We start from the raw sequence: 19,879 nt of genomic DNA, 5'->3' as shown, positions 1-19,879 counted from the left end.
AAAACTTTCATATCATTGCTACCGTAAATAATTTCATTCATTCATTCATAGTACCACAACCAACTTGTATAAAACTACAAATTTATCCCTATCTTGAATCACTAAAATTACATCTTTATTATTTAAAAGTAAATAAAATAATGAAACTAAATTTGTAAGCTAACACCAGCTTATTATTCTTTAAACTCTCAAGTTAAGGGAACTAATGTTCAATGAGGGATATGACATTTGAGCGAGCCTTACACATGGCCTCTAAGGGAATTAGCTTTGGTGTAGTGGCTCCTTTTCCTTCCCTCATATCAATTTCTTCCTCACTAATTCTTTTCCAATCAAAACATTGGATAAATAAAGCCAAAGTTAAACCAACTGTACGTTGCCCTAAATTTGCTCCTGGACAAGCCCTTCTTCCTAATCCAAATGGAATCAACTTTTCAGCTTCCCCTTCTTTATCAAATCTCTCTGGCTTGAATTGTGTAGGGTCACTCCATAGTTGAGAATCTCTATGAATTGCCCAAGCATTAACCAACAAAATAGTGCCTTTTGGGACATTGTAACCTCCTATGGTGCAATCTGTTGAAGAAAAATGGGGTGCTAACAATGCGAATGCAGGATGCAACCGAAATGTCTCGTGGATTATATTTTGAATGTAGGGAAGATTTGAAATGTCCGACTCTTCTACTAAGCGATCATGTCCTATGTTGGCATCGATTTCATCTCTAGCCTTCTTTAATACTTCCGGATGATTGAGTAAAGCAGACATTGCCCATTCTAAAGTTGTAGCTGATGTTTCTGTTCCTCCAAGGATCATAACCTAACAAGTCAAACAAAATCAATTTCAAGATGAGTGGAATCATCGGTTACGCTTAAAAAGAAATGCTACTTTGATTTTATAGATCATATATATTGTTGCAACCGTAGAAACCGTTAGGTTAGATTAAAAATAATCTCTCTAAATTTAATGGTCCTTACAATTGCATCTGCAGAATATAGCTGCATACTATATTCTGCAGATGCATATATAATCAAGGTATTACCACTATTACATGGTTAGGTACAAAATTCAAATAAGGTATTAAAAAATTAAAATATCAGGTTCAGGTATAAAAAAATTGCTTAGTTACTTACCAGAACAATTCCTTTGATGATTTGATCAGTATAATACTCTGGTTGTGATTCTTGCAAGTTCAAGAGATGATCAATCATGGTATTCCCATTCTCCTTCTTTCTCCTAATCTCATCAATAAGTCCTTGCAAAAACCCATCAAATCTTCTACTAATCCTTTTCAACTTCTTCTCATAATCACCAAAATCAAACAACCTAAAAATCCCAACAAATTCACCGGGATTACTCGATCCACCCAACGATACCATCTCCTTAATCAGTTCCCTAAATTCTTTTGCTCCTTCCTCAACACTCACATCACAATCCTCTCCATAATACCTCTTTCCAGATATCATTCTCATTATCGTGTTAAAAGTCATCTCCGAAAATTTCGATTTCATTTCCACTTTTGCAAAACCGTCTCTAGAACTACGAGCTAGGCTTTGCAAGAGCCTAACTGATGTAGGAGGATTTCTTCTGTATTTTATTATTTTAGTTAGATTTAGTTTTATTATATTTTAGGTTGATTCCTTATTTTTATATTTCACCTAGATTAGTTATTTTTTATATTTTAGGTAGATTTGTTATTTTTATTTAGTTAGGTTAGTTATTTTTATTTTTACAATGTTTTAGGAGATTTGTTATTTTTATTTTTCACTACTATTTAAGCTAAATTATTGTAGCTTTGAAGGCAACCTTTTGATTCAATAAAAATTCAGAGATTTTTCTCAAATTTGGTGGATTCCAAATTACTCTTTCGGTGGACTCCGAAACCCTATTTTGACAAGTTTGTGCTTGCGGCTTGTCTTTATCAATTAGGTTTAGCGTTTTGCTTTTCCTTCACGCTTCCGTACTGCGTCAGTTGGTATCAGAGCAGGTTTCTCCTGTTCTTTTCTAACGTGATCAGATGGGAGATCAACCGGTGACGAAAATAGAGTTTTACGGTGCCATGATGGCTTTAACCGCGGCCATCACAACTCTGACAACACAGGTGACAACGTTATCCAACAACAACCGAAACTACAATAACAATAGAAACAGTAACAACAACAGAAACGGCGACAACAACCGCAACAACCCATCTACTAATGACTCGAGTTCTAAGGATGAGGAAGTTGTGTCCGAAAAGGGAGGTGAAGAGAATCCAACTAGGATAAAAAAAATTGTCTTGTGCAAGTCTGGCGATCCACAACTTGATGTCGACCTACCTGTGGCGGCTCCGTTTAGGCCAGATGTATTTGTGCGAAATCCGGCAACAACCTCACCGCCACTAGAACCTCCGGACACTAGGATGCAGGCGGCGACTTCCATCTCAGCAAAACCTCCGCATCACAGCCGTCACATTGAACTCAAGGATTTGCTTATAGATCGGGTTCAATTCGGATTTTACCTTAAATCTTATGGTTTAGGCACTAGCTCAAACATGTTAACTGAGTTGGGTCAAATACCCTTTTGTGATAAATTTCAAATTCCGTGTTCTATCTTTGAGCAATGGAACCCCGGTGGTTATTTGGATGTGTTGACACGAGACAGGTCCTCTCACTTAATTCAATGGGATCCAGGAGGGTGGTCTCTTGTTCATTGGAGGAGTCAACCTGCAAAGGAAGCTCTTTATCAAGATGAGAACTCGAGGTCGAGTTCTTTTGAGGTAGAGGAGTCTGATGTAGGAGGATTTCTTCTGTATTTTATTATTTTAGTTAGATTTAGTTTTATTATATTTTAGGTTGATTCCTTATTTTTATATTTCACCTAGATTAGTTATTTTTATATTTTAGGTAGATTTGTTATTTTTATTTAGTTAGGTTAGTTATTTTTATTTTTACAATGTTTTAGGAGATTTGTTATTTTTATTTTTCACTACTATTTAAGCTAAATTATTGTAGCTTTGAAGGCAACCTTTTGATTCAATAAAAATTCAGAGATTTTTCTCAAATTTGGTGGATTCCAAATTACTCTTTCGGTGGACTCCGAAACCCTATTTTGACAAGTTTGTGCTTGCGGCTTGTCTTTATCAATTAGGTTTAGCGTTTTGCTTTTCCTTCACGCTTCCGTACTGCGTCACTAACGATTTCGTCTTTTCTAATTCCTAAAAAGGAGTTTAAACGGTGTGTTGAGAGAACCTCGAGGGAGATTATACGACGAACATTACGCCAGTGATCACCATAAGGTGCTACCGTAACAGCAGTGTAATTGTAGCCAATGTGTTTGCCAGCAAGAAGAGGTGGACGGTTAGCTAAAATGGTGTCATTTTTCGTGAAACATTCGTGAACGATCGAAGGTGATGAAACAACGACGACTAAACGTGAACCGAACCATAGGGAAAATACTTGACCGTATTTTTGTGAGAGATTGTAGAGAGTACGGTGAAGTGGATGTTTGAGTTGATGAATGTTGCCAATTATAGGAATACTTAATGGACCTGGTGGAAGATTTTTGAGTTTTTTTGTTGTGATTAATAGAAAGATTAGTGTTAAAAGGGAGATAATAGTGATGAGAGTGTAATTGAAGAATGGTGTCATTTTGATTGATAATTTTGGTGGGTACGTACAATTTAATTGCCAAAGTGATTTTGTTGATTGATTCTATGATTTGTTATGTAGTTAGAAATGCGTTAGTCTCTATAAATATGGGTTTGGTTGGTTTGTAATAATCAAAAATTTTTTTTGAAGGATTGTAATAATCAAAATTGTTCAGCTGTTATTATGATTTTGACTTATCACGAGATTTGTTTTTTCTTCCTACTTGAAAGTGTTTTTTGACTAATCTTCTTCGTGAGAGTTGATGTGTATGAAACGAAATTAATTTTTGCCACGGAAATGATATGTTTGTGGTTAATACAACTAAGATTTTTTTAAGAAATATTTGAAATTTAGCTTGTTCAAAATTCTTTCTAACTTGGACCAGTCAGAACTAGTGTTTTTGTTGTAATTGGCTTCTAAAATTATGTCAGCAGCATTGTCACCTTGAGGGTTAGAGGAAGGAGACAAAATACTACTAATCAATGTATAATACATTGTTCATACATACTGATATTACCTGCGACCGCGCCGGCGTTTAGCTTGTGTAAACCCCTGTTGAAGCGGAGGGGGTTGTGTACCTGCAGGCACTCCGACGGTCAAGTCAGTTTAAGTGTGGAGTGAGGTTTTCTGTGCTAAGATAATACGTATTTTTGTGAATGGTATGGAGTCACGTATATATAGCCCCAAGCGCTAGGCCAAGACCCTTGATGACATTTAATGGCCATCAAGTGTCTGCCGGAAAACGGCTGGATAGCCATGATATGCAGTTAATGCTCATCATTCTGGTAACGGCCGTTACAATACGCGTTGGTATTGTGACCGTTGGTGGGTTGAATATTCCGCCGAGCGTTCTTGCGTTGGGGATTGCTTGGAAGCCTTTGCTCGTGGTGCGTCGTCGTCCGAGCGTCCGATCCCAGTCGAAAACACATACTTTCTTTTCTTTTTCCATTTAGTTTTTTTTTTTTTAAAATTAGGTCTAACTCAATCCTAAATTGGATTGTAAGAAGATGAGGGTTATCCTTACTTATAAACATATATTCAGGTCATACTTTCTTTGTTTCCGACATAAAAGAGAATTTGTCAACAAAAAAAACTCCATAAAAGAGAACAAAATAAAATTTTAAATTAAACATTATTACAATTAAAATTCACTAAAGAAATATTAACATATCTCCGTCCACATGCTCACCCAGACTAAATTTTTTTTTTTTAATTTTATAGTATTGATAAAGCCTATGCATGTATTGGCAATATTTAATATAAAATAATATTTAACAAACATTCTAACTCTGAGCAAGTGGATAAAATAATTATCCACAAAATTAAAATGGATAAAAGAAGATAAAATGTTAACCATTATTCATAATAATTTTTTGCAAATAAAAAAGCTAAGATAAAAGGAGGAGGATTACCAGGCAAAGGGCAAACTTAACATGCTTGTTTTTTATATTATGGCTAACATGCTTATTGAAACACAAATTCTATTTACGGTGGAGAAAAACACCACATTTCACATAACCAACCAAAAAATTTATTCCATCGATAACCATATCAAAGGGGGAAAATACAAAGAAGTACGCTATCTAAAAAATAACTCTTTAATTTTCATGGAGACACTTGCGAGTTGATCGTTGTGCCTTGATTTGCTTCACATGAAATTCTATCTAGCATCATCGATGTTGTAGTTTCAGATTCATCAACCCTCCCTTTAGACATGCAATCCACTTCAGTCAGTGTAGACGGAGAAGGTAAACGATAAATCTTTGGCAATTGAATGGATACAATAGCACTGCTAGAACTATCCTCATGTGGTTCTCTCTGAAGTTGCAAAGCATATTCCAAATCCCACAACACATCAACCATTGTTGGCCTATCACGACCATAATTCTGTAAGCATTTTTCTACAGTCTCACTAAATATTCTAAGTGAGTTTTGATTAATTTGTCCTATGATGGAAGGATCGACGATCTCGTCAAGTATACCTTTTTCTTTGCAAAGCAATCCCCACTCAGCCAAATTGACTTGCTCACTTGGACAAGACAAATCAATGGCTGGTCTTGCACACAACACTTCAAGTAGAACCACCCCAAAAGAATAAACATCAGATTTTTCTGTAAGCTTTTGTGATCTAATGTAATCAGGATCAAGATAGCCAAAAGTTCCTTTAACACATGTGCTGACATGAGAATGTTGATCAAGAGGACCTGTCCTTGAAAGACCAAAATCAGCAACTTTAGCTACAAGATTCTCATCAAGCAATATATTGGTGGATTTCACGTCACGGTGAATTATTCCACCATCTACTCCTTTGTGAAGGTAATGAAGACCTTTAGCAGCACCAATACAAATCTCAAGTCGTTGCTTCCATGTCAAGCAAGGCAAATTTGTATTTGTACAAATTCTCTCTAAGTGTCCCCTCTTCCATGTACTCATAAACAAGTATCATCTCATAAATTTCATCGCAATACCCTATTAAGGAAACAAGATGTATGTGACGAATCTTGGACAAAACCATTATTTCAGTTTGAAATTCAGGAAGTCCTTGACCTGACCCCGGGACACTTCTTTTCACTGCTACACTCATTCCATTCTTGAGAATTCCCATATAAACAATTCCAAAACCACCCTTTCCAATTACCCTCTTCGCATTAAAATTCTCTGTTGCGAATTGAAGATCAAGAAAGGAAATTTTCAAGCCAAGGTTTATTTTAGTTAAAGGTAAGCCTTGAGTTGTATTTCCATAAGTTAATCTGCTATGAGAAATCCCTCCTACAACAGTTGGAATCTACAATAAATTGGAATTCTCAACAGACTTATTTTTCCTGATGTTACAAGTCCAAAGAATCAAAACCACCACAACAAAAACCAAAGCTAAGCCTCCAACGACCGAACCCACCACCACCATAGGAAGACTAATCTTCTTTGGATTGGAATCTAAATTTACCGGCGATTCAATCACTTTCATTAGTTGTAGCCCGTTTAAAAATGTGTTCGGTTTAGCAGCTGTTGTATTAGGTACCACACTAACTTTCAATAGTCCAGAGCCATCTGTACGAACCACAAAATCATAATAATAAGGAGAAGACACATATGCGTCACCATTTACGGTTGAAATAACAAGCTGGTCATAAATGTTGAGATTGAAGATTGTAAGTAGACCCTGTTGATCAAAATTGTCACAAAAGTGAAGCCTAAGGAAATGATATGTATTCTTCTCCACAGGAACACTCCAACTTATACCTAAACCGTTAGAACCGTTTTTACTCTCTCTGGCAGTTTGATAAATAACATCTGGAGCAGTATATTGATTTGAATATGGACCATCAGATTCATCATCTGCATTGCGTTTAATTGTACCTTCAAAAGAGGCACTATTCAGAGCATTTTGTGGATCAGTTATATAAATGTCATCTGGTAACCAATCTCTCCACAAGTTATCGGTATCTCTATTGACAGGTTCGCCACCAATGTTAAGACGGTGTTTTGTTTCCAAAGTTCGTGAGAGTAAACTGCCACTGTAAGGAAATAAGACTTCTCCAGTAGATCCCATGTAATTGAAACGTGCGATTTTATCAGGGATAAAATGAGTTGGGAGCATGAAGAGTTCCATTGCGTTATAGCTTTTTACATTTTTCTCATTTTACCCTTATTATTTTTATTTTTTATTTCTTTATTTTTTTAAATATAATAACTACTCAGTAACCGTACCCACTAACCATGTAATTTTAAGGCCCGTTTGGTGCGCAGAATATGATAGTGACAGGATAGGATATAAAACAGGATAATAAAGATAGGATATGATATCAACAAGTTATCCTATCATGTGTTTGATGCACACAGGATAACAAACATAATAACTATTATATAATGTTTTTAATACATCGTACTTGCTCAAAATAATATGATAAAATATATAACATATTTAAATGACAAAATTACCCTTGTAAAACATTTTTTTTTTAAATTATTTTGTAATACTATCAATTTTATAAATAAAAAATATAAATAAGTAATCAAATAAATTTATATAATTTTAAATAAAAATCATAAGAAAATAATCAAGTTTAATTTTTTATATGAATCATGATCAAATAAATAACTCAATGATATATACATGATAGATAAGCTAAATAAATATGTGATATATCTCATACGTAAATAATAAAACTACCATTGCAAATTAATTATATTTAATTTGTTATAAAATTTAAATTAATATCCCTATTTTATAATTTTTTTAAAATTATTTTACTTTAAAATATTGTAATTTTAGTAAATTTTGACTTTTTAGATTATGTAAATTACAAAATTACCCTTGTGAGAAAATCGCATATATATATATATATATATATATATATATATTTTTAAAAATTAATTATTTTATTATTAATTTACTATCAAATTATTTTATTATTTATATTTTGTTAATTTTCATTTTTTATTTTAAAATATATTTTATAGAATAAATCGGTAAATTATTTCTTATCCTATCCTGCTGGTAACTCAGCTCAAATTCAGGATAAGAACTTTAACTAGAGAGGCAGGATAGGATAAGCTCCAGGATTAATTTATCATATCCTGCTGTTTCACCAAACACTGGATTAAGACAGGATATGATACAGTTATCCTATCATGTCTCTTATCATGTGCACCAAACAGACCCTTATGTTATTTTGTACTTACAATAGCTAAATTTGTCAAACACTTTAATTTTATTCTACTAATTATTCAGCTATAAGCTATCAACCATCAGCTATCAACTATAAGCTAGTTTTTCAGCTATCAGCTAATTTGTAGCTTATTTTTACCAAACATGGCCTAAATGGAACAAACTCAAATTCATAATCATCATTAGTATAAGACGAATTATAACCATTTAAAGCCAAAATTATAATCATGAAAATTATAACCATTTGCTTAAAAAAAAAATTTATAACCATTTAAAGCAATATATATATATATATATATATATATATATATATATATATATATATATATATATATATATATATATATATATGAGTCAGGATCCGTTGACACCAACTAGTTTGACACCAAATGTTACACCTCTCAATAACGTTTTAACCGATATAAATTTTATAAAATCCACCGTTGGATTGAAAGTTTACATCATATAGATCATTTGTGTAAAATTTCAGACAAATCCAAAATCATTTGATATGCTATTGAGACACATAAAGATTAACGGCATTTAAAAAAATACAAAAACCGTTAATTTTGATGTATCTCAATAACATATCAAATGATTTTGGATTTATTTGAAATTTTACACAAATGATCTATATGATGTAAACTTTCAATCCAACGGTGGATTTTATAAAATTTATATCGGTTAAAACTTTATTGAGAGGTGTAACATTTGGTGTCAAACTAGTTGGTGTCAACGGATCCTGACTCTATATATATATAAACATTTGAGTCGGGCCGGGTCGGGCAAAAGTGCACACGGCACAACCCATCTTGAGTCCACAACCTAATTAATTTTAGGGGTGGACAACGGGCCGGTTTGGGTCGGTATGGGCCCAAAACCTCAAACCGGCCCAATCCACGGTTGATGAACACTGGCCCATTTTGACCCAATTTCTCATTCGGATTTGACGGGTTTCGGGTCTAACGGTTTCGGGTCTGGTCGGATAGTTTCGTACGGGTTCACAAACAAGCTTTTTTTTAGCAAAAAAAAAATTCAAAATCGAGCAAAATAAAAAAAAAATTTGCGAAGATTAAAAACTTGGATTGAAAAAACCAGAACCTTCAGATTTGTATCATCAACTAACAAAAACATGAAACAATTATGATTTGAGAGTAAAAAAAAGTGAGAAGTATCTCTCAAATAATGATATTGAGATATTGAGAGAACATGTTCTTCTTCACCTATGAAATCCATATTCTGCTTCACCTATGAGAATGAAAAATAAAGTAGTAGAATTCATGAAAAAAGAAGAGAGAACATGAAAAAATGGTAGAAGATGCAGGACAAGTATGGTGTGAGATCTAAAAAATGTATGTAGGTAGTGGTTTTAACGGAAAGAGAGTTAATGGTAAAACAAGTGGTTTTATTTCCCCTTTTCAAGGGCCAATTTATTGTTATTGTTATTTTCAATAATAAAAAAAATTACTAATACTAGTTGTGTGTCTCGAGACACAGTTTCCACCACATACCACATATATTCCCAATGAATAAAAGTAACTTTATAGTACTACGTGTATTAATTAACAAGAATAAGACATGGGTTGAGTTGGTTCGGTTACCCATGGATGGAGAAAAATAAACCGAACCCGATCATTGCTAACCACAGAAAACCGATATTTTGGACTTTTGGACCCGTTTTGCTTGTTGAACCCGACCCGTTTCGGGTTTTTAATCTCGGTTACAGTGGTTTGGTTCGGTTTTTCGGGTCTTGTCCACCCCTAATTAATTTAGTACTTGGTAAATTGTTTGGCAAGAAAATTGGAAAACAAAGATTATTATATGGTCGAGCTTTGCCATCGTCACTACATTTACATTACATTATTATTATTATTAATCACAATCACACCACCGCATTCTTAAACGGTGCCGGTATCACACTTTCGTATCAAAGAAAATATTGTTGGTTATGTTTTTAAGTTTTTTCTCTCCTTCTTCTACTATTCCATAGTCCATCGCCGCCACACTCAAAAGTCTTCGCATCTCTCCCCAAATACTACGAGATGCTATTTTCACGAATTTCTAGAAACCTTAGAACTACCTTCAATGGATGTCGCTGGTATCTGTCTCTTCCAGAACACAACCGTCGGTTTCTATTCTCTCAGTCACCTAGAGATTCTACTCAACATGTAACTGTCTTCTCCTCTGTTCATCTCAGTTTGACTTTGACTTTTTGCCTTTTTTAATTGTGCTTCAATTTGTGCTTTTTTATATCCCTTATGTTTCAATTCGAATTGGGTTTACTAATGTGTTCTATGGAATTGTTGCTTTGTGAATTTTGTATGTAAGCATGATTATAGTATTAGTGCCTACCATTTGTATGTAAGAATGATACTTTGCTTTTTAGTAAAGGAAAAAATGAGCTGTTTCTACTAGATTTCAATATTTGTATTAAGTATGTGTTAAGAGTTCCAAATTCGATGAGATAAGGTCTGAATGTAAGAGTTTATGAATGGGGGCAATCTTCATCTTACAAGCGGTTTTGTAAGTTTGATTTAAGTCCAGTCCAAATTCTAAGAGTATGATCCTGTTGTGGTGATTTGTGAATGAATGGTGCAAACACACACGGTTTTGTGATCAATAAGTGCGTGTGAGTTTGCCGAACTCATGGTTTTGTAAAATCAATGTAATTTCGGCAAATCAACTGTGATACCTGTTCTGAACAGAACTAGGATTTTATCCCAAGAGGATAAAGGAGAGGTTAGAGGAACTCACAGTGAGTTGGATCGGTGGAAGGAATGCTCCGATGTGGAGGTAGAGACCAGAATCCAATGAATGAAAGGTGGTGTAACTGCAAAAAACACTCCGACGCCCAAGTCGGTATAAGTTTGAGGTTGAGGTAGGTTAGAGTGAGGCATACCTTGTGAGGTTGTGAAGGGTTTTATATATAGGCCAATGAATGTGGCATTGGGTTTGACCCAGGCCAAAAGTCCAGTCTAGAACAATACCAAACATGTACTATGATAGCATGCTCTTACTTTTTTTTAATTATTAAAATTATTGTACTTATTAGCATTTATGTTTGCATTAGATTTTATAATTCAAATGGAAATGTTCTACTTTTTGACCCAAATACATTATATGATTGATGCATGCAGTAGATTCCACCTTACGGGAAAAGACATTGTTGTTGACGAGATTTGTTCTTGGTAAATGGTTTCTTTGACAAGTGTCTTAGGTAGATTTGGATTTTAATGTGGCTGTGGTTTGCTTCTTTTGTTGGTTTGCTTTCCTTTTCTATTAGTTTGTCCGAACTGAATTTTTTAAAATTCTCCTACGTTTTCCCCAGTGTTCTTTTGTTTACATAAAATTGTCTTCTTTTATCTAAAGAAAAATGCGGTGACACTGTATTTTTACTTGTATATGATTCTTGTGTCCTGCAGGTTGTGAGAAGTTTTATTTTTTCAAAGGGCATTCCAGCATTGTATAGTAGTAGATATCAAATTCATCAGCACAGCAGCTCCCTAGTCGAGGTCAATTTCCTTGTGTTCTTTCTCGGTTTCTCATCTTTCTTCTGTGCACTGATCCAAATCCCCATTTCCCAAATGTAATATCTTTTAAGAGTTATATCTTCGTATTTGACATCTAACAGAATCTCTTATTAGCAATGTAAAAATTGTAATGCAAAAATGTTTTCCTAATCACATGAGTATGTATATGTGGTATGGTATGTACAAGTGCTAATATTTATTCAAAAGGGACAAATGTAAGAATGTTACAAGGATTTCAATCTACAACTTTTATATTGAGTTAACCATAATCTTTTCTTCAAAACAACACAAACTCCTTCGCTTTTTACTAGTAGAGATAGATTTATTAAAATATCAATAGTTTAACCGGTATATTCTCATCATAATTCTTCAGTATTCATTCTTACCAACTTATCTATGAATCTTGTATCATTCTCAGGATGAACTTGATCCGTTTTCACTGGTGGCTGATGAACTATCACATATTGGTAACAAGCTGCGAGAAATGGTAGTGGCTGAGGTATAAGACTGATCTTTGTTAACTTTCTAGTTTCTAATACATGTACGGAACAAATAATAGCCTTGTTTCATGTGCTGCATAGAAATCAGTTAATCACGGTGAATATTTGGTATTTATGTGACAGGTTCCTAAGCTTGCCTCAGCTGCTGAGTACTTCTTCAAAATGGGGGTGGAAGGAAAAAGATTTCGTCCCACGGTAAGAATATTCTCAATGATATGCAGATCTTGTTGTATGTTTTGCAGTTTGCAGAAACATTTGCTTTTGCATATTTATCATTGTTAATGGGTACTTAACAACCATTTAATTTAAGCTTGAAAAGTTGTAAATTTATTGATCCTCACGTATTTTTCAAGTTGCCCTTTCAAATTACTGAAATTAGATTAATGCATTCATACTACCAAAACCTATAATTTACCAGCACACTACCTCTGTTCTTCAATATGGTTAGCTTATATAATTCTGTGAAACATGGTCATTGACACATACATTAGAGGCCATCATGTTGTAAAAACGGAAATATATGGAGATACTAATAGTTTTGACTATGTCAAGGATAAGATAGGTTTTAACAATAGCTACAACACGAACTTATTTTCTCTTCTGGTATTTCTGGGATCAGCATGCCTTCCTTCTGTCCTCAATTCCTCACTTTGTTGTGCTGATTAGCTCTGATAGCCCTACTTATGCTCGAGTCAGTATCCTCTCCATTTTCAATTATTTCCATTTCCTCCATTACTAAAGTTTTTAGATATTTTCGGGTATATAAAAGAGATTTGGACTCATTTAACGTCACACTTTTGTATTTATATTTCCAAAACTATATAGTAATGGAGAAAATGGAGAGGATCCCAACTTCTGTTGCTCCATCTATCTGTTTGAGTGTGCATATAGATATTAGGTGATAAAATATAGGTATTTATGAGTTTCTCATGCCTTATTCATGAATTGTCTAGCTTAATTTTTTAACATGTGGGATTGGGTTAATGGATGGTTTTTTTTTGTTGTTGCAGGTTTTGTTGTTAATGTCAACAGCATTAAATCTACCAATTCCCAAAGCACCTCCTCCAATGGAACATGGAGGTACTACATCATCTGACCTACGCTCAAGACAACAACGCATAGCTGAAATAACAGAGATGATCCATGTCAGTCCTTTAGAAAATTTCATTTATTAAATAACGCTTTCATTATACTGCCGGCAATATTGTTTTTGAAGTACATAATTAAATTTTGTATTGCACTCAACCAGGCGATGTCTTATTTTTGTACTTTATTCATTAATATGATTGCTAGTATAATCACACAATAAAGCTTAGAGGTCAATGGTTGGACTGTAGACATGATTTATGATAAAACATTATGATTTCACTTGATCCATGTAACCAACCTCACTTAGCTGGATAAGACTCGACAGCCTTACCTTGCATTTACAAGATTGATTTCACAACTTTAACTTGTGACCTTCAAGTCACTCAGCAGCATCTCTAATGCCAGGATTCTCTATTTTTTTTTAGTTAAAAAAGTTATTGGAGAGTTTTTAATTCTCTAATAATTTTGATAAAAAAACCCTTGTTGCTGCTGTGTCTGACCTTTTAGAATTTTGAAAATGATTGTATGATGCAAGTTTGTTTTCCCTGCTGACTGAGAAAGATCTTTCTATAAATATTTTACTATTTTATTTTATCACTCCTGTTTTTTGATGTCAATGCCTTCTTGATTAAGTGATCACCAAAGAGAAAGTTATTTATGATTTATATTTAGTCATGTAAAAAATTTGATAAGTACTATATAGGATAAATGAAAAGCTTAATTTTTGCTGGTGATATATTAATTTACTGAACCATTTGTTTTGTCAACAACCATCATCATCATCATCATCATCATCAATATGCCACATCTTTTGTGTTTGTCAAGTACCCTTTATTATGATTTGTGTAGTTGTACTGATGGGCCACATGCAAATGACTAAACCTGCAAACTATGTTCCAAACATGTACTTGTGGGCATGAGGGTTGTGTTTAAAATCAGTTGGTTTTATGAACTAACTCTTATAATGGGTTGACAATCCTTCCCTCTTAACTTAGCTTTTGGGATCCAGTTAGGCCTATTCTATTCTCACTTCCGATTATCATTTGTATTGTGTGGCAGATATAGTTTAGCCGTTCATTATTTAGGTCCATCAATCAAGTCGTAATGTGGAAATGCCCAATGATAATTTTGAAACCTCTTATTTGTACACTTGGAAGAATTTTTTTCCCAAATAATTTTGGCATTATTTTATCACAGGTGGCAAGCCTTCTTCATGATGATGTATTGGATGATGCCGATACTAGACGTGGTATTGGTTCATTGAATTTTGTAATGGGAAATAAGGTACGTGTATAAAGTTTTGTTCTTTTCTCCTGCATGTTATTTGCCAGATGATCATAAATTTCACTACTTTTTACATGCATACTGCAATATTATGGTGAGTGTAGTTTGCTTGAGATTTTCTTGGGTATACTTTTGTTGCAGTTGGCGGTATTGGCTGGAGATTTTTTGCTTTCCCGAGCTTGTGTTACTCTGGCCTCTTTAAAGAACACTGAGGTGCAGTAAATGAGTAATATATGTTTATATGTATGTATAACTGTAAAGATGTATTATATCTAGGTCCTTGATGGTGCACATAATTATGTACCTGTCATCTGCCTAAGGACTATGTTTTTGTATATGTAGGTTGTATCTTTGTTGGCAAAAGTTGTAGAACATCTTGTAACGGGGGAGACCATGCAAATGACTACAACATCTGATCAACGGTGTAGGTATGCTTCTGAGTCTGTTTCTGTCACATGTGCATGCATTTTCTTTACCTGGGTGGTTAACCTTCACCGTACATAATTTGTGTAACTATCAATGAGTAAGGTTTATCTATAAAATTCCTGGCTATTCGCTTACAGAAGCACACAATTGTCGGTCTTAATTTTAAGAATGCATTGAATCGTAGAGATAGGGAGCCTATTGTTTGTTTCATTTCCTAACAATTGTTTATATTTTCAGCATGGAGTATTATATGGAAAAGACATACTACAAGACTGCATCATTAATATCAAACAGTTGCAAGGCAATAGCCATCCTTGCAGGGCAAACAGCTGAAGTTGCAGTGCTTGCATTTGAGTACGGAAAAAATCTGGTTTGTATATTTGTGGATCTACCGTCTATAGTATAATGTTTGCTGTTGTAAATTATAAATAGCTTGTTTAATTATTATTATTATTATGGGGAGAGATCAAATTACACCGGTACAACATTTGAGTGATGTCATTGAGATTGAAAGTTTATATCATATCGATCACCCAAGTTAAATTTTACAAAAATCTAAAATCGTTTGACATGTCATTGAGATTGATCAATATTAACGGTATTTAATAAAAACGCATAATCCGTTAATTTTGATGAGTCTAAAAAACATATCAAACGAATTTAGATTTTTATAAAACTTAACACAGATGATCTATAAGATATAAACTTTCAATCAAACGGTGGATTTTACAAAATTTGTTTTTGTTAAAGCGTTATTGAGCGGTGTAACATTACTCAAATGTTACACCAGTGTAATTTGATCCCTCTCCTATTATTATTATTATTATTATTATTATTATTATTATTATTTATTATTATTATTATTATTATTATTATTATTATTATATTTTTGCGTCAAAATAAAATGAAACGAAGGCTTTATTTGCGAGTTTGGGGGGGAAGGGAGTGGAGGGTTTTGAAAATAAGAAATCAGCAAGTGGAAAGACTAGAGGACTTTGGGAGTGGGCGTTTCATTTTTCTTCATAATACAAAATCCTCCTAATTGGAGGAACTCGAAAAATTTATTGGAGAAGGGTTTATATGAATTCTTCGAATTTAATATATATTATTATAATATTCTCAAAATTAAAAATATATTAATAAAAAACATTCATTTTTTATTCCCTATAAAAACACTCTCAAAACATGTGGAAGATTTCTCTATTTTTCCATCTACTTTTCTCCCCCCAATGCCCTTACCTCCCCTCCAAACTCGCAAGCAAAGACCAAGTTTTTTGGGTCTATCCATTTCATATGGCAACAAATTGGTTGATATCTTTCTACCTATCTGCACATGTTATACATGTTTCTTAATGCCGTAAGTTAATTCTTTCTCTTCTGTTTTGCAGGGTTTGGCATTTCAATTGATAGATGATGTACTTGATTTCACAGGCACATCAGCTTCCCTTGGAAAGGGTTCTTTATCAGACATTCAACATGTAATTTCACAATTAATCTGATTCTAAATTTCATCTAGTCTTGATTTTGCCTTTTCAATTATAATTTGAAATATTTTTATGAAAGTCTGTGAATTCTTGGTGTTCAAGTTGGTAAAACATGATATGTTCCCCCCGCAAGTGGTATTATAATACTTCATGGTTCTATTTATATCTTCTCCATGTTTCTGTTTCATACATGCTTTTTGGATGGACAATATCTATGGTTCCTTTGCTTGTGGGGTCTCCAATTGAAATCTTTAGCCAAATTTTGTTGTAATTTTTAAATTCTTGATTCAGAAATAAAAAACATGTATAAACACTTATAGCAAAGTAAAAATCTATCACAAGTCAGGTACCAAAAAAAAAACTATCACAAGTCACAAACTGGAATCTACAGAAAACAGTCCCTACTAAATGGATAAAAGTGAGAAAAGTTTATTGAAAGAAACAAATATAGTATTGCTAGCACATTGACTTGAAACATCTTTTTGTAGCTGTAAAGAAATGTGTAATATATTCTGCTCTTTTTAAATAACTTTGAAATTATAGTTTTGTATTGATACTCTGTTGGAATTTGAAAACCCTTGTTGGGTTTCTGTCATTTAATAGACTTTAAAAAAAAAATTGTGCTTGCTTTTATTTTTCGTATGATCTGGTGTTATGTTTTAGAATAATCTATGACCTTGTCCAAAAAAAATATTGCAGGGAATTGTTACAGCTCCAATATTGTTTGCAATGGAGGAGTTCCCTCAGTTGCGCGCAATTGTTGAAGAGGGCTTTGAAAACCCTGAGAACGTCAATATTGTAAGCTAATAAGTTTTATGTGGTTGCATTTTTCCTACTGTACATAATTAGTTCTTCTGCCACGTCACAAATTCAGGAACTATTTTGTAATATTTGACTCTAGTTAATCAACCACTTAACAGGGTGCAATTGGTTTCGGTTAATCCATCAGTTTGCTAGTAATATTAACTTAAGGTTTTCTTTTGATAAAATCATTGGTAACATGATTTGTTTAAGCTGATTTAATCAGTTGATATGTGTGTGTGCGTGTGTGCGTGCTTCTAAGTTCAGTAACATTACTATGATTAGTCCTTCAAATTAAGATGTCGTTACACAAAATCCACATAATACAACCTTGTTACACAATTACATATTTTTGTATTTACATGTGCAGGCTCTGGATTATCTTGGGAAGAGCCGAGGTATACAAAAAACGAAGGAGCTAGCCGTGAAGCATGCTAACCTTGCAGCAGAAGCAATTGATTCCTTACCTGAAAGTGATGATGAAGAAGTAAGAAAATCAAGGAAAGCCCTTGTAGAACTTACTCAGATAGTCATTACAAGAACAAAATGACAGGAAGGCATCGTCATCTGTTTTTGTTTTATTTTATTTTTTTGTTTTGGTAGCTAAAAGAAGTCTCTCACAGTAAAAATCAACAGCTAAAAAGTTGTTCTGTAGCCATTTTTCAATTCTTCTATCATTGTTCCCCGTTGGGGAAAATAAGTTGTATTCTAGGATAATGTCATATTGTCGCCTTTCCTTTTTCTTTTTTTCCTTTTTTTTTTTCTCTTACATATCTTTCCATCTGTCCGTGTTTCATTGTTTGCGTCTTCCCTCGTGCTTGAAGGGATCTTTCATGTTCTTCAAATTGCTTGGAATAGAGGATTTAGAAATATTACGATGTATTTTTGACTCGAAGTGTTTGTTCTTTGTTAACGAATGATTGTAGCCATTCTCACGCTTCTTTGTTAGATTCATGTTCTCATAGAAGCTAGTCGAGTGCATATGCTTTTTAGTTGTTTATATTTTGGATCTCAGCCCCTTATAATTCAAAAAAGAAGTGTTCTTCCATCCAAAGAAACTAACACTTTGCCTCTCACAATATGTAGATGCACTTCAAATTGTGCACGATATGATAAATATGATTTCTTGCAAAGTTAATATCAAAGTTGATATTAAAAATATCTTACAAGTCTCCTTATTATGACTAAATCACCAAATTTTGAGTAAAAAAAATCACCGATTTTTCAATAAATATCAATCCATAGTGAGAAATGACATTGTGTGCAGCTGCTGAGGAGATTATTACTTATACATGGATTGAGATTAGATTTCCTGCAGTTAAAAACCACAAAGTTTGACACAGTTTCAATCTTGGCCATCCATTATTGATCGGATGGTTCAGATGAATAAAGTTAAAAAGTGATTCAAAACGATCTGGATCACACATTTGAGATTAGGCGATTATAATTTAAAACTGCGTGAAAATTGTGGCTAACTTTACAACATGAAATCTGATTCCACTTGTACATACCCTTGAATTGTTCACCTACTAGGGTTAAACAATGTTCGACCATGGGTTCCTGGAAAATGACAAAAGGAAAGGAGGATTATGATACAATGAGAATGTTCGACCATGGGTTCCTGGAAAATGACAAAAGGAAAGGAGGATTATGATACAATGAGTTGTGGAAAATCTTGGACATTAGTATGTAGTAATGTGAGTGTGTCTAAAATTGATGGTTATGGTAACGTGACCACACAAAAATATCTGTGTGTGATTGTAAGATAAAATGGGTAGAGTTGTCCAGATAAAAAAAAAAAAATGGGTAGAGTTGTATCATTGAAGCAAAGATGATATATGCTCTGATCCTTAATATAAAAAATAGTTTAAATACATCAATCTATTTTTTTTTGGTACATAGATACATCTATCTTTTAATGTATTTAAAAAGTGAAATTTTCTTATATTAAAGATTGGAACGAGTATATCCTATGTCATGTAATTCTCCAATTTGAACATGGAAAGCTAGCTACACATGCATAAAATGAAATCTTGCATTTGATCTCCTAAAAAAATAAGGGACTGGACATGACAACTTCTGTTGTAATGTATTTGATTTTAAAACTGTTTCTGGTACTGGACAAAATAGTACAGGACAAACGTTTAAGGTACTGAACAAACTTTGTGTTGTACAATGTTTCTTGTAAAGTTAGTGAATTTGAATTTTAGTCCAAGTAAAAAAATGCTTCCATTTTGCCCTTGTAATTTCAAATTACTTTGATTTTAGTCCTTAATATGGTCATGTCACACAAAACGCTGACATGGCCATAATCCGTTGACCGGAAGATTGCCACGTGTTCAGAGGGCATTGACTTGACAAATTACAGGAATGGAAACAAAAATTTGCACAAATTACAGAGATAAAAATCAAAATTTGCACAAATTAAAATGATGAAAGCCAAAATTCGCTCAAATTATATGGACAAAACTTAAA

At 33.5% G+C, this 19,879-nt stretch overlaps 2 protein-coding genes and 1 pseudogene across 2 annotated transcripts; 1 reads left to right on the top strand and 2 right to left on the bottom strand.

Moving 5' to 3' along the window:
- On the bottom strand, window positions 1–3,686 carry LOC123919792 (cytochrome P450 81E8-like). Its single transcript, XM_045971794.1, has 3 exons — window positions 3,168–3,686; window positions 1,126–1,559; window positions 1–811 (listed from the first exon to the last, which is right to left on the bottom strand). Exons 1-3 carry the CDS (start codon window positions 3,619–3,621, stop codon window positions 203–205), a joined length of 1,497 nt encoding a protein of 498 aa, XP_045827750.1. The 5' UTR covers window positions 3,622–3,686; the 3' UTR covers window positions 1–202.
- Window positions 3,687–5,226: 1,540 nt separating this feature from the next.
- On the bottom strand, window positions 5,227–7,340 carry LOC123922765 (annotated as a pseudogene).
- A 2,736-nt stretch (window positions 7,341–10,076) lies between these two features.
- On the top strand, window positions 10,077–18,339 carry LOC123919791 (solanesyl diphosphate synthase 3, chloroplastic/mitochondrial). The gene is made up of 12 exons (XM_045971793.1): window positions 10,077–10,458; window positions 11,713–11,802; window positions 12,239–12,319; window positions 12,444–12,515; window positions 13,331–13,465; window positions 14,607–14,693; window positions 14,835–14,906; window positions 15,036–15,121; window positions 15,357–15,489; window positions 16,508–16,597; window positions 17,303–17,401; window positions 17,775–18,339. Exons 1-12 carry the CDS (start codon window positions 10,333–10,335, stop codon window positions 17,952–17,954), a joined length of 1,251 nt encoding a protein of 416 aa, XP_045827749.1. The 5' UTR covers window positions 10,077–10,332; the 3' UTR covers window positions 17,955–18,339.
- Window positions 18,340–19,879: the final 1,540 nt, after the last annotated feature.

Source organism: Trifolium pratense, linkage group LG4, assembly GCF_020283565.1.
Source record: "Trifolium pratense cultivar HEN17-A07 linkage group LG4, ARS_RC_1.1, whole genome shotgun sequence".
NCBI lineage: Eukaryota > Viridiplantae > Streptophyta > Magnoliopsida > Fabales > Fabaceae > Trifolium > Trifolium pratense.
The sequence above is the reverse complement of the archived record's forward strand: the minus strand, read 5'-3'. Positions and strand labels throughout refer to the sequence as shown.

Coding starts and splice junctions, on each gene's coding strand:
- LOC123919792 (XM_045971794.1), bottom strand. CDS start 3,621: ATGACACCATTCTTCAATTACACTCTCATCACTATTATCTCCCTTTTA. Junction 1,560..3,167: donor AATTAGAAAAGACGAAATCG/TTAGTGACGCAG, acceptor CTCCTACATCAG/TTAGGCTCTTGCAAAGCCTA. Junction 812..1,125: donor TCATCAAAGGAATTGTTCTG/GTAAGTAACTAA, acceptor TTGACTTGTTAG/GTTATGATCCTTGGAGGAAC.
- LOC123919791 (XM_045971793.1), top strand. CDS start 10,333: ATGCTATTTTCACGAATTTCTAGAAACCTTAGAACTACCTTCAATGGA. Junction 10,459..11,712: donor CTAGAGATTCTACTCAACAT/GTAACTGTCTTC, acceptor TGTGTCCTGCAG/GTTGTGAGAAGTTTTATTTT. Junction 16,598..17,302: donor CTTTATCAGACATTCAACAT/GTAATTTCACAA, acceptor AAAATATTGCAG/GGAATTGTTACAGCTCCAAT.